The sequence below is a fragment of the Mytilus galloprovincialis genome, chromosome 9 (assembly GCF_965363235.1).
Source record: "Mytilus galloprovincialis chromosome 9, xbMytGall1.hap1.1, whole genome shotgun sequence".
In the NCBI taxonomy this organism is placed as follows: Eukaryota; Metazoa; Mollusca; class Bivalvia; order Mytilida; family Mytilidae; genus Mytilus; species Mytilus galloprovincialis.
In genome coordinates, this window is record NC_134846.1 from 58676848 (window position 1) to 58703967 (window position 27120).

Sequence of the window (27120 nt, forward strand, 5' to 3'; positions counted from 1 at the left end):
TATGAATTTTTTCAATACCTTAGGCAAATAAACTGTATTGTTCATCTCAAAAAGTTATTATATCAAAACAATATGTATTGTTAAATTATGATGAACAATTCACACAGGAGCATTCAAAGTAAAAGCTTTATAATAATATTGTCACAAAATATGATAGTCATTAAGTGGTTTTATCGGATTTTAAGTATGTTTCGTTTGTATTTCTAGTATCAATTAATACCCGCTGGAGGGAAAAAAACAAGTCGAACTAAAGTGATGTTTATATTTAGTGGTTTTTGATACTTATGCAGAAATGCAGGTATTCTAGATATACGTGCACAGGGAAATCTGAGCAATTGGTGTTTCTACTTCCATTGGTAGCTAGTGCGAAAAGAAATTAAAAAAAAACACATAACATCTATCATTCAGTATGGATAATTTATTAGAAATAAACATTGGAGGTACGTCATTTTTGATAGAAAAGTCCATTCTTAAAAAATATCCAGAAACCCGGCTTGGATTAATCAACTTTCAATCTGAAGAGTACTTTGTGGAAAGAGGATTTTTTTATTTTAATAGAAATCCGGAACTCTTCAATATAATACTAGATTTTTATCGAAATGACACCGTTCACCTATCCTCTAGTGTTTGCAGTGCCCTTGTTCAAGCGGAGCTAGAATTCTGGAGGATTCCATGCCTCCATGTAGCTGAATGTTGCAGATCTAGGTTTCTGAACTCCGATAATGAACAAGAGGCGTATCAAAAGATACACTTTGCATTCGGAACTACCAATAACCATCTGAAAGAGGACGATACGAACAGTAACACACAGTGTGGACTACAACAGGTGTGGTTGCTGTGTAATGAACCGTTTTCATCTAGAGCTGCCAAGGTAACTAAAGACAGTATAATACATTCAGAGTCTAAGAATTATTCTTTTCGTACATATATAAATTCGACAGTTTTCCTGAGAGTCCAATTCTTTTAAGATGTTAACCAAAAAAAATCTGCCATTCTTTACACAACGTCTTCTTCCGTATACCGGAATACTGCCATTATCACGGCTGTGAATTTAACACACACACAAAAATCATCGTTTTTAATAATTATGAAGATGAATAGAAATATATAAGACTATTACTCAACTTTTAAAATGTTGGTCAATATTAAATATTGGTTTGCATTGTTTTGATAAATATTTCTTATTTCAGGCTTACAGTATAGTGTACTTGCTAATAGTTCTTCTTTCGGTTGTCATGACATTTTTGTTTACCGTTCATGAGTTTCGGGAGAAGACTTTTGACCTTGACACACTAATCAACGAATCAAAATTGGCAATTGGAGAAGTAACTTTCAACGTGAACAGTTCCAAGGAAGTTTTATTTATAACAACGAGAATGCCAAATTGGTGGTATCAGTTAGATCGTGCCTTTATGGGATATTTTACAATAGAATTCATTGTGCGATTCATATCCTGCCCATCAAAACAGACATTCGCCAAATGTTGGTCAAATATTTTAGATGCTATTTTAAATATATCCATCTGGATTAGGTTTGGTATAGAACTTAAGTATGAACATTTTTTAACGGCATCTAATGTGATAATTTTGGTTTGGATTTTATCCTATAGCATGGTTTCGTTGAGAATTCTTCGATTCTTGCGTGTTAATAGTCAATACTTTGAGCTACGCGTCCTCCTGCTGACCTTGAAACAAAGTATAAAAGAGCTTTTGCTATTATTTGTCAGCTTCATACTTTTGGCTACAGTGTTTGCAAATTTCATATTTCTTTCGGAGTTCGAAGACCCAACAGCATTTCCATCAACGTTTTCCGGTCTATGGTGGTCCGTTATTACCATGACAACGGTTGGATATGGTGATACTGTTCCAAAATCAACGCCTGGAAAAGTAATAGGAGGTGCATGTGCTGTTTGTGGTCTTCTAGTAATAGCAATGCCAATTACAATTGTTGCTTCTAAATTCAATGATAACTATCGCAAAATGAAAGATATTGTTAAATTCAAACAGAAATTCAGTGTGAACAAGAGCGCAAACATAAGATCACGTCTCTAGGAAAATAACTTTGGTTTGCAGGAAAACTCAATATAAAATTAACCTAGGACATTGTACACTGTCCACCAATACATATTTATGAGTTACTGTATGAAAATAACTTACAGGACATTTTATATTGCTTTCAGTTTATTACTTACATTGTTTTACGCGTTTATAGTTCGTGATTTCTTTTTCTTTTTTTATCTATCTGACTCATATTTTTTGTTGTTTATAATATCATCGATATTAAAGAGTTGATGTACATCTGTTATTGTACGTCTTTTTCACTGGTGTTTACCATTTGTCATTCCACTGAGATTTCAAAAAGGGTAACCGGTAAGTTACTCTTTTATTTATAAACAGTTTTATGCGCCTTTATTTACTCAAATCAGGAGCCACTGATGTTGTATTTGATTCTGGGTTTACCACCTAATTAAAATTGCGTCCATGTTTCACTCTGCTTAAAAAGTAAACAAGACAAAATAGAAATTAATGGCAAAGGAACTTTCAGTTGTGTTAATAGCAAAATCAATATAGCTTGCCATTTTTGGAAGGAGTCCTTTCCATAAAATAAAACACTGATGATGATAACAATACAATCTTGTTGTTTCCTTCCATGATTAATCGCAAAACTCGTGATTGAGTATATCTATATCTGATTCAATGGTTTAAGAATTATGATATCTAGGAGTCTAATGTAGCATTTTGTAAACGGCTAAACGTGAATAATTTTCCTTTATAACATAGAGGTATAAAGTCAGGCGACCCTCTCCCAACGCTTCCCCTAAAAAGGAAAATATATGTTTTGTCTGGATTTATTTTTATGTTAGCCCCGCTCAGCTCGGCTCAATTCTTTTAAAAAAAACTAAAGTTTCAAAGTGTTCTTCCAGGATAGTATTTTTTAGCTTAAGTAAATTTAACATTTTTTTTTATAAGGGATAGGAACAATGAACTGAAATTGAATTATGGTTTGGTAAATGTCAATCTGTCCATGCCAGGCATATTTTAACAAAGTCCCTTGTAATCGAAAACAACTTCCTAACTGAAAGCTTTATTTCCAATACTGATGCACCTTTTCATTGAAAAATAAGAATAGAAAGGAAATGGTATACGAATGTACTTCTTTTGTAATGGATTACTAAATAAAAGTATTGAAATGTGTTGGGGTGGAATTTTATACATTTTGAAAAGGGGCGGTCTTGAATTTATTTTCCTTTTTCAAGGTTGGAACTTGAAGAAAAATAGAAATTCAGATATTTCCTCCAATTCTCCTAATATCAAAAAATGACCAGTCCAACACAAAAAAAAATATTTGAAATGGATCAAAAGTATGAAGAACAAAGATTCATGGAATGAAAAGATATAAAGAAAAGAGATTAAACTTAGTTGTCAAAGGATAATAAAAGAAAATGGTTTTAATTTTTTTTTTCAATGAATACAGAAATTAATAAGATCCCCTAGACACCTAACCCTATTAATCTTTATATAATATATTGTTATATGTTTAACCAGACCGAAATACTTATTTTATTTATTGACAAACTATAGATTGAATTCTGTGTAATTCTAATTTGGGAAATTGAATAATAATCAAATATACTGAGATTAAAACTCCTACTGGTTTTCAGTTTACTTTTTGTGCAAAGTACGATAGGAAACAGTTTGTTTACGAAGTCATGTGACTTCAATGTTTTCATAAGTCATGTGTCGATAATTGTGACTTAATACGATACAGACTTTATTCAATACTATCTACCCCCGCAAAAAAATGTAAAAAGGTAATGTCAAATCATAAGTAATTATTGTTGATTCGAATTTAAAACATAAAAGGAGATACTAACATTTAACATGTTTAATTCGAGACGTTATTCTGCACGTTAAGTTTGTATAGAAGCCAAGGAAAACAAAGATGAAAAATTCAAGGTACAGAATAATCGAATTTAAGTGTTGTCACAATTGTTTTATTTTTTTATGAAATTTTCTAAACAAATATACATAAGAAATAAAAATCATTTTAATAAACTAACCGTTGAACAAAAGGAAAATATAGACACTGGACGTGAAAGTGGTCAAATTATGGCGGTTATATTTAAAATTGAAATGATTTATAGCAGCAGTACAAGGGTGTTAAATTAATAAAAAAAAAAAAAACAAAAAAAAAAACAAACCTTTTTTTAGAATCTACAATGGTCAGATTATCATTGAATAAACATCTTACTTTATATTCTATTCAGAATCTAGTATGCCCTTTCTTGTAAAGCTATGTCTCTTACAAATATCTTACGTTGTGGCACTTCGATTTTGTTTCAATTAATATGTTCCATGACGTAATCGATGAAAAAAATCCTATATTATTTAAAGGGGCATTAGCTGTCAAATTCATGTTCACCGATTTAACTAAAATTCTTATATTTGATTTTGAAAATAATAAAACGTATATTCAAAATTTAGAAAAAATATTTAGATTTTAATTAAATTAACTATATTACAAAAAGGTTCTTATTGTCTCTCTTTTAGAACATGTTCTTTAAAACTTGTTACAATGAAGTAAGTATAAAATTTGTAGATTAATGATGTATGTCTTTACACCACATAGTATGCAAAGCTTTACAAAATTATAAGTAGTCTCATGTATATATGCATTTGTTACGTTATATTTATGATCATTTAGGAAGATATATGTAAGACTCTATATACAAAAATCGATAGAGTAGTGAATGTTTAGTATTTTTTTCTGTCAATTTCATATAAATTATGTAAATTCAAATATTGATAAATAAAACTTCATCAGAACTTGTAAAGGATGATTAGTTCAGGACCGGAAAAAAGGAAGCCAAGGTAAAGTGTCTATCTCTTCTTGACGAGTACTTATTTAATTGAATCTGGGGGTGTTAGCCGCAGCTTCATAATATAACCTGTTTATATACATCCTTTCAAATTTGATAAAAATTATACTTGAGAGGACAGACATGACAGATACAGCCATCAAAGAAACGAGGCTTGTTTTACATTCAGTGTCAAGTGGTTTAAAATTTCAACAATTTATAAATACAGTTACAGGGGATAATTTCCTTGCAAATAACGTTTCGCAATATAAACGTTAACCATTTAAAATATAATGAATCAGTTATTAGCACAAATAATCCTTTTACGTTTTCTTAGATATAAGAAGATGTGGTATGAGTGCCAATGAGAAAACTCTCCATCTAAGTCACATTTTGTAAAAAGTAAACCAATATAGGTCAAAGTACAGTCTTCAACACGGAGCCTTGACTCACACCAAACAGCGAGCTTCTAAAGGCCCCCAAAGTGGATAGTGAATAAAACATTCAAACAGGAAAACCAACGGTCTAATTTATATTTAAACAAGAATGTGTCCCCAGTACACGGATGCCCCACCCGCACTATCATTTTCTATGTTCAGTTGACCGTGAAAATGGAGACAAATCTCTTATTTGGCATTAAAAATTAGAAATATCATATCATATGGAAGATGAGTACTAAGTTTCAAGTTGATTGGACTTCAACTTCATCAAAAACTACCTTGGCCAAAAACTTCAACCTGAAGCGGAACAGATGAACGGACGGACGGACGAACGGACGCACAGACCAGAAAACATAATGTCCATAAATGGGGCATAAAAACGAGAAACGAGAAACACTAATGAACCACATCAACAAACGAGAACCACTCAACAACATGTTCTTGGATAGCATATATACATGTCACAATCGATATTTCAGTTATCTTGTATCCGCCAGGATTTGTTTTGCTTTAGTTGACAATTTTGCATTGTTTTTTTTTTTAATTTAGTTTATTCAATGCAGTATGATATGGAAATATAATGGCAATACATAATAGTAACCAGTTGATTTAAAACATCTCCAGAAACATCAAAAAGAAACCAAGATGTCTAGTAAGTTTGTGTGGCAGTATTACATGTATACCGATTGATTGATTCATATGTATACCGATTGATTCACATTACAAATGTATAGTGTATCTAGTGTTCATCGTTTGATTGCTTTTAGTGAGATTAACAAAATATTCTAGGTATAGGAAGATGTGGTATGAGTGCCAATGAGAAAACTCTCTATCCAAGTCACACTTTGTAAAAAGTAAACCAATATAGGTCAAAGTACAGTCTTCAACACGGAGCCTTGACTCACACCAAACAGCGAGCTACTAAAGGCCCCCAAAGTGAAGTGTAAAACCATTCAAATAAGAAAACATAATGAATTTAAATACACGGACAATGTGTCCATGGTACACAAATGATGCCCTGCTTTCATATAACATTATAATAAAGTAACATAACCCACTATCGGTAAAAGTGACGCAATCCCAATTCGGAACACTTGATCTGTATTTTGTTGTTATAAGTATTGTGTATAAGTTCACAACCTTTGGCTGAGGCAAAAGCTAGAGAACGGGAACTAATTGTGGGACGTATGGACGAACATACAGACGTATAAGGGTAACACAGAAATCCCAAAACAATATACTGTTATCAAAGTACTGTCTACTGGTTTTCTGATACCATCGATGCTAATCATGAACCTACCCTATCTATGTTTGGAGCATCCAACAAAGAGCCAAATAAAAGAACAATGACCTTAACTGTTGATCCTAAATTGAGAGTATACGTATGATTAAACATGAATAAAGGGTCGACCCATAATGCGTACAGAGATGTCCATTTCACTGTCCTTCTGTAATTTGAAACACTTCATCTCTTATATTTTCAATATATGAATAAAAGTGGTCTTGGTGCAGATGTTCATGAACTAAATCATTTAACTTTCATTCATGGATTTGTGTTTTTCCTCAATACATTTTTTGGGGAAAGGGGAGGGTCTTTATCGCTTAAAATTCAATCAGGATGGACCTGCGTATTTATACATCCAGCGCAGTCAAACAGGCCACCTCTGTAGAGGCGTTGTTTGGCAAACTTCATCGTTCAGAATGCAAATTTAGCAAATTTACATTTGTAAAACAATACACTTCAACAATTGCTGCTAACATAAACTGTAACTAGAAAGCTTAATGCAAACAGAATTTAAAGGCATACTTTGAATATGAAAATTGGTCTACACATCATAGTAAAACTGTGCGAGTTTTTTTTTTATCTTGCCGACACTGATAATTATTAATAGAAGAAAGAATTTCATGATAAAGGTAACAAATCAAATGAAATAACTACTATATATGATAAGACGACAGTTTAGTACTTTTAACTGTTATCAGTTTTGTTGACACCCTTACGTACCTCGTCTTCGGGTAGCAATACACTGACGATATCTTTTATCAGGTAACCATCCACCTGAGACCTTAGACGAAAAAACTCCATTACTTGGTGTTGACAGTATGGAGAAATCAGACATGAACGGGTTGGAACATCAGGAAATTCCTGAGAAAAAAGGAATGACAAAAAATAAGCTGTTGGTGGTAGTATGCATTCTCATGTGTGAATTGTGTGAGAGACTAACTTACTACAGTTGTGTTGCTAATCTTGTTTTGTACTGTACATCCAAATTGGAGCTACCAACCAGTACTGCTACAACGGTCAGTCTCATCTTTTCAGGTAAGAATGGGCATTATGAAATTTAAGCATTTTTCTTTTTTTCAATCACTTTTTGAAGAAAGAAGGAAAATATTTCTTTTAGAATAAAACATTACCAGTAGATATACTCATTAACTTACTTTTCATTTACGCATTTGACCTTTATTAGGTTAAAGCCATCTTTTCTTATTATGTCTAGAAGGATGTTACGTGTTATCTTGTCTATCAATAGTTTATTTACATGCACGTAAAAGTTAGCAACTGAAAAATGTCTTTCTGAATACAAGTTAGATATGGAAATATTTAAGTGTAAATTGTTTACACTTGATATCATAGGTTTAAACGTCTTTTGAAAAAATATAAGGAGGAAAATGACATACCTTTAATGCATGCCTATTTTATTGTTGTTTCTGTTAAGCTTTTGTTTTGTTTTGGTGTTTGCTTTCGATGGCGATTGATAAAAACGAAGCAGCTACATAATGTTTATCCCTACATTAATGAATTTATCACATCAAAACTGAATACTAACGGCGCTTCTTAATTTTCTTTTCTTTATAATTTTTTACAATAGCGCCTACTCGTAAAATTACTCTTATTAATAAACAAAACAAGACTACCAAGAAGGAGAGTTATTCACATATGATTTCTATGCATACAACGCGTGTTATGCATTTATAATGACCAAAAGTAAAGAAGCTCAAACATTCTTACCTTTTGACAACCTATATTAAAAAGACCGAAGGTGCCTAAACAAGTAAGGCAAAACCTTCGATGGTCAACTTGGCCTGAAGCTGACGTAGAAGTTGAAGCAACCTTGGTATTTACCATACAATATACAAGATAACTCGTCTTATTTATGATAGCGCTTTCAAAGTGTTTGGACACTTAGTTTCTATTAATAAAAACATAGATCGTCAAAATCGTCCGAATAATGAATGGTTCGATGAATATTGCAATAACGCCCGAAAAAACATTTCATGTCACAAGAAACTTTTTTCTACGTCACCAAACGGATGCAAAAAGGAGTGAATACGTAATTGCTAGAAATTCTTACAATAAAGAGAAACGAAAAGCCCAGTACAATTTTAAGAGGGAAAAATGTCTGGAACTTTGTAGTATTGCAAAAACGAATCCAAAGAAATTTTGGTCAACCTTAAAACAGAAAAACAAATCAAAGTGTGTAGCGGACAACGAAGCAATGTTTAGATATTTTGAAAATGTTCTTGGTATGAACCCACCCGAGCTATCTGATGCAGTGTTAGATCTTTTAAGCAACACTTATTTTGATGGTGTAAATATAGACTTATTAGATAAACATCTCTGAAGACGAAATTATTAAAGCACTAAAGAGACTTAAATCCGGGAAAAGTGCAGGTAACGATGAAATTGTAGGTGAGATGTTTTCGTCATGTCCTTCATTTTTCGCACCTATTTTAAAAACTTTGTTCAACTCGATATTTGCTATCGGAGTATATCCAGAAAATTGGACTGAATGTTTAGTTATTCCTGTTCCTAAAAGTGGTGATCTTACGAGTCCGATTAATTATAGACCCATAACATAGTAAGCATCCTGTCAAAGTTGTTCACTAGTATTCTAACTGACCGTTTGTTAGCGTGGTCTCAGGACGAAAATCATATAATAGACAACCGATTTGGATTCCAGCCAGGACGGTCTACTGTTGACGCTATATTTACACTACATGGAATTATTTCACATACTCTTCGGCATAAATTAAAATTATACTGTGGCTTCGTAGACTTCCGAAGGGCGTTTGATAAGGTGGACAGAAGAATTTTGATATACAAACTTCTCAAATGTGGAGTTAGCAGAAAATTCGTATCAATGGTAAATTCTATTTATTCATCTGTGCGTTTACGTGTGCGGTCTGGTGGAGTACTATCAGAGGCTTTTGATAACCATCTTGGTGTAAAACAAGGCGAGCCTTTATCTCCCTTATTTTTCTTATTTTTTATAAATGACATTATTCAAGATATTTCCACTGATGTAAATGAAGATGTCATATCTTTGAATGGAATTCTTATATATTTAATACTTTTTGTTGACGACACCGTTTTATTTGGAAAAACACCGACTGTTCTGCAACACTTATTTGATAACTTTTACTTTACTGCAATAAATGGAATACGAAGTAAACGCTGATAAAACTAAAGTAGTGGTATTTAGAAATGGGTTTAGACCAGTAGACACTAATTTTTACTATGATAACAAGGAACTGCAAGTTGTTAATTCATATGTGTACCCTGGTGTATTATTACATTACAACGGAAAGTTTTTACATACTCAAAAACGTCTAGCACATCAAGGATCTAGAGCCATGTCATCTTTAATGAACTCTCTTAAACAATTCTTTATCACTCCGGAAGAACAGATGTTTCTTTTCGACAGTATGGTCGAATCCGTCTTAGGCTATGCATCAGAAATATGGGGTTTCCATCGTGCTAAAGATATCGAACTTATTCATAATCGTTTTGTAGATTTGTGTTAAAATTGGGTCGAAATGTACCAACATGTTTTTTATATGGCGAACTTGGCCATTTACCTCTTTTAATTGTTAGAAAACAAAAAATATTGAAATATTGGTTACATATTATTACAAATAAACCCAAAGTTGTATATGATGTGTATAAACTCTTGTATGACGATTCTATCAATGATTATGTAAACTGGGCCTCAAATATACGAGATATATTATATGATCTTGGGTTAAACTACAAAATGTATGACTTGTATGGCTAAACCAAGATACTACCACACTATGTATACATACTATTAAAACTCGTATCAAAGATCAATACTTGCAGAATTGGTCAACTACTATTCAGGAATGTAGTTAAAACTGTCATTTTATTGTATATTTAAATTAACTTTTTATATTGAAAAATATCTTTCTTATATTGTATGTTGTAAAATGTGTGTTATTGAAGATGAATATCATTTTGTTCTTGTTTGTCCAGCTTATAGATCTGTACGAACCCAATTTCTACCAAAGTATTATTGTTCTTGGCCTAATGATCGCAAACTATTAAATATACTACAAGCTTCTAGTAAGTCTCTTACGATTAAATTATGTAGTTATGTAAAAGCTGCATGGAATATTCAATCAAATATAGTCTCATAACTTTACATGTCATGTCATTGTATTATACTATTGTTCTCTGCTGTCTATTCATGTTTTATATTATTTAATATATGTTGTTAATTTTGCCATAGCATGTCTATGCTTCTGCAATAAAGATTCATTCATTCATTCAATATCGTTTGTGCTAGCAATTTCTTTTAGTTTTTGAAGAGTAACACGGGAAATAAAGTGTAAGAACATTGATATGTTTTACAGGAACGGTGTTTATCATACCAGTGTTTGGAGGATATATAGCAGACACCATAGCAGGAAAATACAATACTATTCTTGGTGCTGGACTCATTTACTTGTTGGGTAAGCAATGACCGAACTAAGATTTACAGCTTAGTTTCTTACAAATAACGTTTCCTTTACATTTAAGTGTAGCTGCGTTTTCTCATTTCCAAAGCTTGCATTGACAAAACTCTGAATACGAATATAAACACGAAAGTTTTATTTTGATTCGGTTCACTTATAACATCACTTATTTGACTTAACTTGGTGCATAAAAATACTTTACTCATAGATTATTTTAAAGCATGAATATCGAGAAACTATATAAAACAAATATAGCAAATAACGCAACAGCCATATTCCTGACTATACAAGTACTTAGAAACCAGATTTATCTCTATCCACGTTTATAAACAATAAAATCGGTACTAGTATAAATTAGGTACAGATCGCAGCATATATAAAACATAAGAATAAACACCACCAAGTGGTTAACAGTATGAACGTGATTCTTCTGGTTGGTATATGTATAAAGAAACCTGGTTCAGCAGCACTAAACCTCCAACAATATAACAGTGAAACTCCCAACTTTGGTAATCTATACTACTGACTATGCACCTGTACAATATCTACATCGAACCCATACAATATCAATATCATACTCTTGAAAAACAAAGGTCAAGTCGCAAACGTAATGAAAACATTAGAAACTAAGCATCAAATCACCCGTGGAAAAAACTCTATCATTTTAATTTTTTTGGACACATGAAACTTATCGAGACAAAACAATTTGCAATCTATATTTTGTCTCATTAGTCTCACAAAAATGATACAACGATTAAAACAGTTATCCAACTCTGTTTAAACATTTTAAAAAGAAAACTGATGAAAAGAAAAATATTTTTGCTTCAGGGTTGTTTTTGCTACCAGCTTCAGCAGTTGATTACAGTAAATGGTTTGGACAAGATGATGAGGGGGCTAGTTATGACATGAATGTGGTATGTTGTCAATATGATTAGTTTCGTTAAAATAAAATCGGACAAGACCTATAAAAATAGAAAACAGAAAAGTTAACCCGATTAGAAACCATAAGTCAGAAAAGTCATAATACAGACAACACTATGGTTGAATAAAAAGATGAAAACAACAGAGTACAATACTCACTACAGAATTAAAACTAAACATAGAACAAAGCAACGGAATGAATAGCGAAAAACTCACGTGCTCTAGAATGGTACCGAGTTTCTGTATCATTGGTGGCACCGTCATTTTACTTACTAGTATGACAAGTAAAGTTCCGATGATAAAATTCATATGGTGAAATAATGAACGAGGCAAAAAGTCTGAATTATGATCACAACGTATATCTTTAAATCAGTAATTCTAAAAATAAGTCACTAGAAGTGAGCAAAATGAAAGTGTCTGTTAAAAATTACTTTGAAATCAATTAGCCTATTTGTCTGAATTTTTATATTTTAAAAAAAATCATCACAAAAGAATTTCGAACATTTTCTGATTTGAAAATCTGTCAATTGTTACCGAAAACACATCCTGTTAATTGCAGTGTTGCAAAACATTTATTAATAATTTTGATTATCATATTTAGGAAACCAGGAAAAATTTCTTTTTTTCTGGTTTGGTATTTATTGCTCTTGGGACCGGAGGGATAAAAGCAAACGTTGGACCGTTCGGAGCACAGCAGGTGGACGACATGGGACCCGAAGCAGTGCAGTCATTTTTTAATTGGTAAATGATGAAACGGTGGTCAAGCATTTTTTTCTTTGCTTTTCGATTGCGTCCATGTTTTTTTTTTTTTCCCATTATAATTTCGGTACTAGCTCAGCCGTACATTGCTTTTTTACGGTTTTTTTTTTATTGATTTTGATAAGTTTATAAATTATAGTAGTCTGTCGATGTATTATATTGCTGCAAATCTTAAATCAAATATCTGTAAAACCCGAAGTACGAGCAAATTAGGCCTAAATTGGGCAGACAGTTTGTTTAACAAACTTTCTGGCACAGTTTATTAAGGTTTTGGTATTGCATATTTGTTCATATATTTTAATGAATGGGCGTTCAATGAGCATAAATGAACGATCTACGAAAAGGAAACCTTTAAATTTTGCAAAAAATTGGTTCCCTTTTTTATTAGATTCCTGATATTTAGCCAGAAAATCATTCGATGATATTTAGAAATTTGACGACATGTCCAGTGCAATTCCACTACAGCATAAATCTAAATAACAACTCCGTAAAATAAAAATTTTGAAACATTATATCTCTTTTACTTGGGTACACTAAACTAAATTCTTGACAAAATATTAGGAGGGATTAAAGACCATTATAATTAATTGCAAGATACTGATAATTAACTATATCGTCTTTTTAAGCATCAATATATTACTGCAGTAGCATGTAACCTTTAAGAATTGGCATGCGACCTTTCAGAATTAGCATGCCACCTTTTAAACTAGCATGTCACGTTTCAGAATTGACATGCCACCTTTTAAATTAGCATGTCACCTTTAATAATTAGCATGCAACCTTTAAGAATTAGCATGTAAATACAATCCATCCATAAAGAACGTTTGTAACAGAATTGTTTAACTATTATGCACGTTTTATATAGGTTTTACTGGTTTATTAACGCTGGTGCTTTAGTTGCATATTCTGGAGTTGCATATATTCAACAGAACATCAGCTTCGAGATTGGTTTTCTGATCCCATTAGTGAGCATGGTTGTTGCTCTTATATTGTTTGTTATTGCCAAAGGTCAATATGTTATCACTCAACCAGGCGGTAAGTTTAAATACTGTGTAAAAACAGCAAGAAATCTTCGATACTTGATTAAAATGGGCAGCTTCAGGTTTAAGACTAGTTGATTCAAATTTTTTTTAAAGTTCTGTTTTTATCTATTAATGTTTACTGTTACAAATACTGCATTATGTGTACTGTATACTTTAAATGTCTTAAAGCCACAGATCTCATTAAATGATCATACTAGCTCGCAATGCAGACTAAGAAGGAAATTTAGTTTTAAGATTCATTTTTAAAATTCGACCACCTCAATGTAGCAACAATACTAATGCTATAAACGAAATTGATGAAAAAAATAATAATTCGTTTCCTGAAATAATCCTGTTACATATATGGAAAGCATGAAATATTTAACATTTTCAGAATGAATAACATGGCTAACATTTACATATGCATGTGTACGAACACTAACACATATTACCACTAAATCAAAATTGTGACATTGTCATGATATACATATGTGATCTAACTTGTTTATGGACAACTACAATTGCATAATTAGTAAATGAAATAATTAGTCAAAAATGTTGATTTGAATCCAGCTATTACCTGACGCTTTTACTCAATAAGATATCTTTGTAATATTATTCAAAGTAGAAAAAATGGACACGTGTTCCCCTACCTAAATGTATGCGTTCAACGAAAAGAAATTAAAAAAAATCAACTTATTTTACATTGTGAAATGAACAAAAAATAAGATTTTGAAACGGAATAAATAGTTTGAAAACGAATTTCCATCAACATTGCAAAGACCTTTTGAGGTTACACTTCCTTTACAATATACATAACATGCAACGAAGTTTTGAATTCTGTAAAAGTGATTTCTTAACAGGCAGCATATTACAAGACTCTGTAGGAGTATGCATGGCTACAAAATGTCGAGGGTTTGACAAAGCTAGAGGTCCATACAGTAATGATATGGTTGATGGCGTGATTGCAGTGCTGAGAATTCTACCGGTCTTTCTTCTTATTATCATATACTGGGCTATCTACTCTCAGGTAATTATCGTCTCTATTATCTGGAGTAATACAGATTAATCATCCAGTAACTCCAGTATAGGATATATTCATATTAGGTATCAAGCTAACTTGACGTAGGAAATATCAGATTTTAAAATCAATTTGTCTGAATAGTGTACTCGAATAACGATTTCATTATCTCAATTTAAATGTGTATAATTAAGACTAAGGGATATTGCGTTTCGAAGTATGTGGTTCTTATTGTTATCTTTTACCTGACGATTGTGCTTAAAGATACTTTTAAAAAAGATATATTAACAAAAAAGTATACAGTATACAAATTATAGATTTGAGACTAAACCACTAAAGGCACTTATCAATAGACTTATGGCAGAGTTAAACCTCTAAGTAAAAGTGAATAAAAGAATTATGAAACGATCCCGATGTGTATTTGAAAGGATACAGAACTAATTTCTTTGACGTTTTTTTCAGATGCAATCTTCGTTTTTCCTACAGAGTGAGCGAATGAATATTTATATTGGTGATGCAAAGATGCCTGCAGCTCTTCTTAATATATTTAATACAATTATAATCTTGATTCTCATACCAATAATGGACAGAATAGTATATCCATTCTTAGCAAAAATTAACAGAAGCCCATCACATCTTCAGAGAATCGGTATGTATAAATTGTAATAAAAACTATCATGTATTTTTTAATTTGATTTAGTACAAATATATGTTTACCTATTTGATTATGTCTGTTTGTTTTGTGCACACATCGTTGTCAAGATAGTGGAATGTTATGCAACTGTAATACAAGTGATAGGTTTAGCTAGCTATAAAACCAGGTTTAACCCACTATTTTCTTCTTAAAAAAATTTCTGTACAAAATCAGGAATATAACAGTTGTCAATTCATTTGATGTATTTAAGCATTTGATTTTGCCATTTGATTAGGGACTTTCGATTTGAATTTTCCTCGGAGTTCAGTATTTTTGTGCTTTTACTTGATACGTACTAAGAAAAAAGTCACGAAAGATACCAGAGGGAGTCAAACTCATAGATTGAAAACAAACCGACAACGTCTTGGCTAAAAAATAAAAAGATAAACAGACAAATAATAGTACACAAGACACAACATTGAAACTAAAGACTAAGCATAACGAACCCCACCGAAAACTGGGGATGATATCAGGTACTCCGGAAGAGTAGGCATATCCTACTCAACATGCGGCACCCGTTGTGTTGCTTATGTTATTACAAATCAGAAGACGCGTTTTTTGATGATCCGTTAAACACGTCAACTGCTGGTGTGTAGAAAGCCGTAGTAAACAAAAAGAGGCATACAAATCAAATGCTAAAGACATAGGTCATCGTTAAGGAGTGAAGACAGCTGAATCTTGCTGTCAATAAAAATTCACAAACTTTTTCAACTGTTTCTATCAAAATTTATCAAGTTATTTTGTCAGTGTGGGTCAGAGGATTGGTAACTTACATACATTATACCAATTATAATTTACAGAGTTAAGTTAGTGGGAGCATTTGGAAACTTTATCTTTTCGCAGCTTGATGCATCTTTAAACGCTGTTCAATCAATGATATACTCTCCGAAAGAACGACACCTGATCGTAAACTTATAGTTTCATAGCTGGAATATCTATTTATCTAAGTTATTTTACTTTGACACAGAAATGAAAAACCATGAATTTGGCCTTTTTTAAGTTCGTTTTTAAATGACAATTATAACTTTTAGAATTCATCTTGTAATACATTGCTTTTTATAATTATTTCTAGGCGTTGGATTTATTCTTGCAACGTTATCAGTTGTTGTGGCTGGTATTTTAGAGATTTATCGTAAAAAGAATTTAGCCTCTACTGGTGGAGTATCACAAGATCTAGCAGGCGATACTTTCAATGCATCTACTATATCATTCTTCGCTCAAGTTCCAGAATTCGCGCTTGTTGGAGCAAGTGAAGTTTTCACCAGCATTTCAGGTTCGTAGATAAAAGAAAAATACAATAGGGAAATAGATGTGGTACAATCTTTATTTCCACCATTTTCTACATTATGATTGTCATACTGTTTTTGGCTTTTTGCTTTATTTGACGTCAATCCTCGGTGGTGTACTAATTGTCATTTTGTCTGGGAGAACATGTTTATTTATTATTTGAAATTCAGCTTATTTCCATACACCATTGACGAAAATGTCGTTTATAAGAAACTTCATTTGATAGTTACAAATTAATTAAGCCCCCCCCCCCAAAAAAAAAGAAGATATTTATTGTATTTCAGTCGTTAAAATTTACATACAGGTGCGTTAAAACAAATTAAAGAATACATATTGATATTTGTTAATGATATAGCTTCCCCAATGACACAAATCATACAAAGTAGTTCTATCTCTTGTACGCATTTAAAGATGTAAAGCTATTTGAATATTTTTATATTTGTTTCCTTTGAAATTGCATATTAAATTATAGACTTTAAATTCCGTGTATATGCAATTTTATTTATATGTAGATTTTGTCTTGCAGGACTGGAATTTGCATATTCCCAGGCTCCAGACTTTATGCAAGGTGTATGTATGGGTTTGTTTCTAATGATGTCAGGATTGGGAAACTATGTATCAGAAGCTATACTGAAAATTGTCAGGGCAGCAACTGGATCTGAACCTCCAGGTAAAATAGAAACAATTGATTTTAAACGGTTGAACACAAGTAAAAAATAACCGTATTTAATCTAAAAAGAAATATTTGAAGCTTCATGCACTTTTATCAAAAGGTAAAATAAAAAATATTGCTAGTACTCTTAGAAAACCAGGTTCAACCCACAAGTTTTCCTTAAAATGTCCTGAACCAAATCAAGAAAATGGCAGTTGTTATCTTTTAGTTCGTTTTTTGTGTGTGTTCCATTGTTGTTTAGTTTTTTTTTTGTTACACTTAAGTGTTTCTGTCGTTACGTTGTTTTCCTCTTATAGTTGATGTGTTTCCCTTGGTTTTAATTTGTAACCCTGATTTGTTATCCTCAATCGAACAGCGGTATACTACTACTACCTTTGCTTGTATTTTAATATTTGGTCTTTGTCTTTACTTAGTATCGAGCTGATGAACCCACCCCTCTTCAGCTGTTTTGACAATTCATTCTTATGCGGTATTTTTAGTGCCCCACGGTTTCATCATAATCGAAGGGTTAAGCGCTCATTAACTTGAAGAACTATGAAAAAATAGTCAATCCATGTAAGATCAACTTTGCCTGAGGTAGTTGAAACCTTATAACCTAGATTTGCCCTTTAATTTCCCGTTCCGTTATAAATGTGAAACATGCCTTCAGAAATTGGCTGGACCTTGACAAATATGTAAATCACAACGACTTCGAAAATTAATTTTGACTAGTCTTATTCACAGTCTTATTGTCTTTTCCTCGATTGTGATATAACCTAATGCGATTTATAAATGCCTTTTTCTTGCCATGAGTAACACGATGTACCATTAGTTGAGTAGTTAGTATTCTAAAACCAAGATTATTTGATTGATTTTTTATGTTCAAATGTCACTTGCAGCATCATTGTTTATTTCTTAGCGACCCTATTTTACTGGTATAGGTTGACGGGGAGAACCATGGACCTTCGTCAAAAAAACTACAGTCAATTTATTGAAAACTCTATGCAATTCTAATAATTTTTCTTTCATGGTTAGAATATGAAAACCTTGTTGACTTTAAAATGTTGGAATACTATATTGTATTTTGATATATGCATGTTATCTGTATACATATTTTTTTGTTTGAGAACCTCAATAAAAATCAGACTAGTTCTAATTGAGTTGTCCTCTTCAAATTAAAAAAAAATTTTATTAATATTATTGATGTTAGATAAAATGGATCGCAACTAGTGCGGGATTTGAACACAAACTTAGTGTTGCCTGCAAGCCAGTGGAACAGTGATAAGACTTCTAACACCACATGGCCACGAAAGCACCCTTAGAAGTTTTCACATAGTTTGTAAAATGATTTTCTAAATTATGCTGGAAACTTAAAAAAAAAAGCATTTATTGCATCATATTTTTTGCATTTTCCTGTCTCCTAATAAAAGAGGGACGAAAGATACCAGAGGGACAAACTAATAAATCGAAAATAAACTAACAACACCATGGCTAAAAATTAAAAAGACAAACAGACAAACAATAGTATACATGACACAACATAGAAAACTAAATAAGCAACTCGAACCTCACCAAAAACTAGGGGTGATCTCAGGTGCTCGGAAGAGTAAACTGATCCTGCTCCACATGTGGCATAAATGTTTTGTACTTTATGGATTTTTGTGATTTTACTTTGTACCCTGCTTTTTTCAGTTTTCACTGAAACGTACCATAAAGGTGTATTTTGCGGAATTTGCTGAGTAACACCGGAATGCCATGCGATAATGTTACGGAAGGTTATTCATATCAGCCCGCTGAGCACCAATTCGGAAATTATGGAATTCACGTAGATTTTATGCTTTTATAATACCATAAAAAAACATTTAAAAGTTATTTGCTTTAAGTTAATGACAAGAACTTATATTTTAGATGAAATTATATCAAAATGATCATTGCGCTTTGTTTTTCAGATTCATGGTTTCCTGATGAAATAAACGAGGGTAAAACAGAGTATTTATTCTTTCTTCTTGGAATTTTGATGTTTGTTGATTTCATTATTTTTGTGTTTGTCGCAAAATGTTATAAATACAGAAAAACTCAGGCTGAAACTTACGAAGCAGCAATTGTTCCAGAAAAACAAGTAATACCAGAAAATCAGGCACCACCAGGATATGACAATTTTGTATATGCTGATGAAAATTATTCAACAAAGTTTTAACAAAAGAAACTAGTTTGTTTACATATGTTTAATATGGTGATACAAACAAAGAAATATGTATTGCTGTTAATATGTAAAGTAAAACACATTACCAAACATATAGTTGTTGAGGTTGACCGAGTGTATTTCGCAAATCTTGAATTGTGAAATAGTAGAAAACAATCGGTCTAGATCTTTTTTTAAATGCAAATTTATTTAAAAAGTATGTCATTCCTTTGTTAGGCTTTTCATCTAAACAAAGAATATATTTGCTTGATTATATTTTTATGACTGTTTTTACAAAATATTTCATGATTGATATAATTTCTTTCAACTTTGTTGCAGTAGGGGGGACGCATCTAATGAAGTAACATTTATAAAGTATAGTGTTATGAAATTAACTATTTTGTGGTGTAGCAAGAAAACTAGTCCCATGACTCCAAATGTTCTTTTATTTTCTTTGAATACATTAAAAGATCTATATCTTTATATTCTCTCTTACAATAGTTGTATATTTATCACAAATATTGGGCTTCTGTCTAAATAAAATAGAACTATCTGCCTGGTGGAATAAAATGCCTTATTCACCATTAATACTTATTATAGTGCACAATACTGGAGGGATTTTATTTAAGTTTGTTTTGTAAATGTAATCAACTCATGCATAATTATTAAAAGGAATCAGCACTTTGACTGTTGAACAGTGTATTTTAACAAAGATTCGCGAAACCGTCTTTTAAATTTACACATGGTAATGCCAGGGTAGGAGATATTTAATCCTCTGGTGAATGAGGTTTCCTATCGATTTTCAATTTTATGTCTCATTAGGGATTTTATTTTCATCATTTTCAATTGTTTATGTACATACTTATCCTCCCCATTGTGAGTTATTGGAATATCCTATCTATTACACTAGCTCTTGTATTTTTTAACCATAGCATTTGTAATTCTACAAAGCACAAAAAAATGAAGGTACAACACATGAATATTGTCTTCTTTTATTAAGCAATTATGTACAATGTTTTTGCGTCTGTAAATTTCAAGAGTTTACCAATTAGATTAGCAGTGGCTAGTTCCTTAAAATATATTCGCTTAACGGAAATATATTTCACTTAATTATATTAGTTTACTTTATAAAATATGTTGCATGTTCAATCAAATTTGTACATTTATATTCTAGAATGACTGGTAAAATTTATGTTATATATTTATGAATACATACGCACATATATGTTTGTTAATTGTCCTCATACAATTCTGTTCATTCCAATAAAATTGTTTATATTTATACATATATGTATTTTGGTTACTTTACTGACTTTATTTGAATATTTACCAAATTAAGTTCCAAACAGGGAGTTGAAGAAAAAAAACATCTATGTGAACTAAGATTGTTTTGTACTGTATTGAACATTTGATGTGGGCTCTTAATTTAATGTGTCAATAAAATATATAATTGAAAAATTGAAAATAATGCTAGACATTCAAAACAGTGTATGTAAAAAGTAAAATCACAAAAATACTTAACTCCGAGGAGATTCAAAACGGGAAGTCCCTAATCAAATGGCAAAGTCATAGGATAAAACACATCAAACGAATGGACAACAACTGTCATATGCCTGACTTGTTACAGGCATCATTCTTGCTTGTTCACATTTTTAGATTTTATTCTTCCTATTTCTTAGCATGTAATAAACTCAAATTCACGAGTTTGAAAAATCGTGCACTTTGAAACTCATTCGCATGACTGTGCAACTCGTTCGCCGTTCTTTGTGTAATTTACTTTTGTCATATTAGCTTTTTTGCCATCGTAATTTTTCGAGTTTCTGAGGTTTTTTCCCCGTTTTGTCCCTTGTTTAGTTCAATTACTTGTTTGAAACCAAAAGTTTTAATGTCAATATTTACCTAAATTACGTTCATTAGTTATAAACGGGGTCTGCTTTTAAAAATATAAATTGGAAAATTGCATATATATAGTCAGTTTTGATTGTGATACTCCAGCATGCATTTAAAATCATTTCATCTGAAATATGTATGGTATATTCATGAAGATCAATGAAACTGACTGATAATGAAGAAATCATATATCATCGTTAAATAGTTAAATTATTGTTTCAATTATTTAAGCCGATGTCGATTCGCGTCATTACTCACATTCTACCTTAAAATCAAATATCAACTGTTTCTCAAGTTCGTTTATGATATAGCCATATTACAGTTTAGATTCGAGCACCAGTAGGGAGTTGTATGCATGTGGACGGAACTTGTATTTGATGGAAATATCATAAGCCTGGTATTCTTGATTTCTTTAATAAATAAAGGATCAATGTCACTGGTTGTGTCACACTAAGGTTTCTCCCAACCCCACCCCCTTAACCCCCATGTATAGATTGCCAAAGCAGTATAAGCCACATGTTTTAAGAATCAACGGTTTTTAATGCTTTTAAGCTTCGTTTTCGATTTTGCTTTGCAACAAATATAATTTCGAGCCCAATTAGGAACCTTTTGTAGACACGCGCGTCTGGATTAAAAATTTCAAAGCCCAGATTTTTTATTATTACCGGAATTTTTACTTGTTAATACAACATGACGGGTGCCGCATGTGTAGAACAGTAATTTTTTACCCTTCCAGAGTTTTCAAATTCAAAACGGGGTTTTTAAGTGGGTTTGTGTTGCATTGTCTGTAGTTTTCTATGTGTTGTCTTGTTCTTGTTTTATTTTTCCTTTCGTCGGTTTTTTACTTAGCCATGATATTGTCTATGTGTATTGGAATGATGATTTTTAAATGCTCCTTTGCCATCATCCACTGCTTTTTGAGGAAATTGACCATAAGCATATTCTATTGACAGAACATCAGAATGAATTAAGATGAAAAATAGACAAGAAAATTATAAGCAGTGATAAGTGTATTAGAACTAAAGGTTACATTATTTTTCTTTCAAAATTTTTAATATAACCATCGTCTAAATGGAACAATTGGATAATATGTTTTCTAGGTTTTAATAGCTTAGGTTGTCTGCTTTAATCACCAGTCTGATCATTACTCTCATCAAGAGTGTGGTCAATGCTTTGTCCACGTGAGTACACGTATCTTTTCGCGACACAAAAAAACAGTATAGAATTAACAAACATAATCCCGGCAAATAAAAAGAATAAATATTCTGTCTTTCCGTTGTTGATTTCATCAGAAAACCACACACCTGGAAAAAACACGTTCACTTGTTAAAATATCTTTTATTGTAAATGATTAATATAAACAAATACATGAATATAAGTTTGGAAATTTACAAAATAGAATAACAAAAGACAATTATAACTCAAGAATTATCAAGAATGAATGCTTAATGAAGAGAGAAAAACATAGCATCACTAAGTTTTCTATCTGAGGTTATCACCAGTCCAATAGTCAGCACTTCTGTGTTGGCATGAATTATCATTAATATGGTCATAATCATGAATAAACTTTTCACAAACGTATTGTCCTCACCCAGGAATATATCACCTTAGCTGTATTTGGCAAAACCTTTCGGAAAATGAATCCTGAGTGATCTTCAACTTCGAACTTTATAAGCCGTTTATAAATTTTCTAGATTCGAGCTTCTCTATTGAGTCAATTGTAGACGATATGTCCGTCTTGTGTACAACATATCAATCCAGGTATCATATCATATCATATCATATATTGAAATAAGAAGCGCATAGGGTTTCCCTGTTATCACCAGTGAGCCGAAATAAATCCAAGCTTTTTTCAAGGTGAATGGTTCATTGGTTTTTCCCCTGCCAGTCGTAGTGTTGTTTTGCCTTCATTGACATATGAAACCGTTGGACTCTTATGGGCCTCGGGGGAAGATTGGTCGAAGGAGTCTAACAACTTAATCACTAGATTGTCAACATTGAGGTTGTGTAGTCACACCATGCACGTTGTGGGTGTGCTCGACTCCAATCTTAATTGACTAGAATTGACAGTTTTCCTGACTAAGGTCGATGGTTCCTCAACAAAAACAAACTTAACAGCCACGAAATAACAAATAGTGCTGAAGGTGGCGTTAAAAACAATCAATCAATCAATAAATCAATAATTTTGCTTTTTGGTAACTTTTTTATTTCACTTTTTTTGATCATTTGTATTTTATCTTGAATGCAAGGAATGTTTTGTAGTTGATCCACTTAAATTGAGACAACTGTTATAAACCCAAATAAATTTGTCAATAAATAAGTTAACTTTCAGATAAGTACTAGATAATTTGACTGCATACCATCAGCTGACTTTTATAGTTTGCTAATAAATGAGGGATGACATTAAATGAAGGCAACAGTAGTATACCGCTGTTCGAAATTCATAAATCGATTGAAAAACAAATTTAATACACATTCGGGTCAAAAACTAAAACTGCGAGAAACACGAGGTGAAACGAGGTCGAAACTTTGCATTTGTTGAGTTTATTTTCGTTGTTGATTGATATCAATTTCTTAATTGTTCCTAAAAAGTGATATCGTTTAATTCTTTCTATTTACCTCTTTTGAATAGTTTTGAAAACAACATTTTTTCATATGTATTTCATAAAATTAAAATAATTTAATTCGGGATCCTAATATAAAATACAAAATAAATTTAAGTACACATAATTATAAGGAAACATTTACTTAGATACTGACCTTTTGTTATTTTTTTCACGATCGATGGAAATAATCATTACAGCAGTTTCCATATACAAACCCATGCAAAGCCCTTTCATAAGATCTGGCGCTTCCGAATAAGTAAATTCCATACCTGCATTGGATTGAACAAAAAGTTACTAGATTCATTTTGTGACGGAAAGTAACAATATTACAAGCCTTAAAATGAGATATTACTACAAGCTTTTAACTATTTCTCAGACCAAAAAGGGATTGCATTCTCTTAAACCGATGCTAATATTTTACATAAACAATTCTAAATTAAGACAACAGTAGTACCGATGTTCAAACTATCATCAATCAAAAAAGATATAAAGTATGGTAGAAAATAAATCTGCATTTAATTAACACTCCACATATTGATGTAAATTATAGAAATTATAATATAACATAACTTATAAAATTGAAAATGGAGATGCGGAATATTTTAAAGAGACAACAATCCGACCAAAGAGCAGACAACAGCCGAAGTCCACAAATGGGTCTACAATGCAGCAAGAAAATCAGGCACCTGGAGGTGGTTCTCAGCTGTTCCCTAAATAAAGATTTGTACTAGTTCAGTGAAAATGGACGTCACGCTAGACACCAAAACATATAAATGAACTTATATTAAAAAAACATACAATACGCACAGTAAAACGCCAAAAAGAACTCGTCTTATACACGTTATTCTGAATTGTACCTTAGTCATGAAACACGAAAAACAGCCAGCAAGCAAATATTGTTCAAACAGCACACCGACAGATAATTAAATATATAGACTTTTATTAGTATATAGTATTTTAGACTACATTTAACAATGTTTGAAATCTTGCCAATGTACAATTTAGCAAACAAAACGTTTTCAACCTGTACTTCAAATGTGAAAGGTTCCGAATGAAAAAAATGCAACAAATGGAGCATGGTTGTGATCATTGAGGTATAGTTTTGTTTATAACTTTCGTGGTTGCACTAAACGGAATATGCAAATTAAACTTTACTTCTGATTTAAAAAAGATATTTATATTGAATATATAACTAAGTTTGTAAGTTAGAAACCGCCTGTTACGGTCCAAGTATAGGACAAACAATACAGATGTCTGCTTTCGTTGTTTTGTGGTAAATATATACATTATGTAATTATGCAAATTGTTTATTGTAACACCCTCATCTCCAATTAACGATTTTTCATGCAGTATTTCTGTTAGCTAGTTGCAAAACTACTTAAAGCAAATTCCTGCTCCATTTCATTGTGAGAAGAAAGGTTGCAAATATATACAATATATTCCAAATATATTTTATTATTTGGGAATTGATTTCTTAAGCTGGACAGACCAAAAGAATATGTTGGTAAGCATACTTTCATTAGCATTTACAATTTAAAGTCAATTATCTTTGTTTTGTTGTTTTATTGTTCCACCATAATATAAAAAAAGAGTGTACCCTTTGAATAAAAAAAAATCTGAGGTGACTGTCAAAGAGAATACACACAAACGTCATAAAAACGCAAAAATATAACTGAAAGTCAAAATACGGTATTAATAAAATGAAAAATTAAAGTCTAGAACCATTGTGGATAACTGAAAAATACACTAGCGAAAATCAATACCATATAGTAAACATCATAACGATATGATTAAGGCCAAAAACTTAAAATATATGGCGGAGTTTCACCAAATTGAAATGAAGACCTTACACTTTGTAAATCTCTATCAAAGGGATAATAAACGATACATTGAATATCTTTAGAATCCAATGTTGAAAAAATCACGCGTTTCAAACTATAAATATAAATAAATTTGTTGCATAAAATACCGATAGGAAAGAAGTTTTATCATTATTTTTGGGGGAAGGGGGTAAGAGATTTTTTTTTGCGCCATTGATATATGAGAAACTACCAAACTTATTGTAGAACATGATTTTATGAATTACATTTGAAGTTTATGGGGCGTGTATTCAAAACATAATTCCATCATAACTAATATACTAAAACTACAAAAGGATCTTTTTACATTTAATATAAGTTCTAATGTGTATGATTTATATATAAAAATAGTGTGCATACAGTGTTCCACAGACTAGCATATTATAAACAACCTGTTCTGCCTCAAGGAAAATTAGAAGGGGTAAAATATATCAACTAATGTTACAATTTGGTTAATCAGAACAAATATAAAACAGTTAATAAAGTTTTAGGGTAATTTGAAGTTACAAAATCCCTGACTTCAATTTATAAATTGCCAAAATTAAAAGCTCAAATACATCAAACGAATGGAAAACAGAACGATGTCATATTTCTGACTTGATACAGGAATTTCCTCATGTAAAACAGGTTGGATTAAACTTGGTTTCATAGATAGCTAAACCTCTCACTTACATGACAACAGAGTAGAATTCCATTATTTTGACAACAATGTGTTAGCAATACAAACAGACATAATAGGTGAAAATGTCGAAAAAGGGTACAGCAGTTAACATTTTATAAGAGTCTTACTCACTATAAAACAAGCAAATACATCAACTAAGAAAAACAAAATGATATAAAGACACTCTTTAGATACCGCACATAAGCAAAAATAAGAGACAAGAAAACAAAGAAATGACCATAGCACAATAACAAAATGGCGAGATGTATAAAACCAAAACCACGTCAAAACCGCAATTAAAGCGATATTTTTCTTTAAATGTCCTGTACCAAGTCAGGGGTATGGCAGTTGTTAACAAAAAGTCTGTTTCTACATGAATGTATGTTGGACTTTTTTTAGAAGCAGTTCAGTATTTTTGTTGTTCCATTGTTTTCCTTGGTTTTGGTTTGTGACTCAAATTTGTTTTCGCTTAATTGTTTTCTCTTAATCGATTTATGATTAATTAGCAACG

General features: G+C 31.6%; 2 protein-coding genes across 2 annotated transcripts; both read left to right on the plus strand.

Moving 5' to 3' along the window:
* Nucleotides 1-188: 188 nt before the first annotated feature.
* LOC143045421 (potassium voltage-gated channel protein Shaw-like) lies at nucleotides 189-5917 on the plus strand. Its single transcript, XM_076217908.1, has 3 exons — nucleotides 189-871; nucleotides 1191-3811; nucleotides 5848-5917. Exons 1-2 carry the CDS (start codon nucleotides 410-412, stop codon nucleotides 2049-2051), a joined length of 1323 nt encoding a protein of 440 aa, XP_076074023.1. The 5' UTR covers nucleotides 189-409; the 3' UTR covers nucleotides 2052-3811; nucleotides 5848-5917.
* LOC143045420 (solute carrier family 15 member 4-like) lies at nucleotides 5848-20881 on the plus strand. The gene is made up of 11 exons (XM_076217906.1): nucleotides 5848-5950; nucleotides 7346-7618; nucleotides 10954-11052; nucleotides 11884-11969; nucleotides 12578-12717; nucleotides 13601-13770; nucleotides 14621-14787; nucleotides 15241-15427; nucleotides 16545-16745; nucleotides 17286-17429; nucleotides 19361-20881. Exons 1-11 carry the CDS (start codon nucleotides 5944-5946, stop codon nucleotides 19606-19608), a joined length of 1722 nt encoding a protein of 573 aa, XP_076074021.1. The 5' UTR covers nucleotides 5848-5943; the 3' UTR covers nucleotides 19609-20881.
* Nucleotides 20882-27120: the final 6239 nt, after the last annotated feature.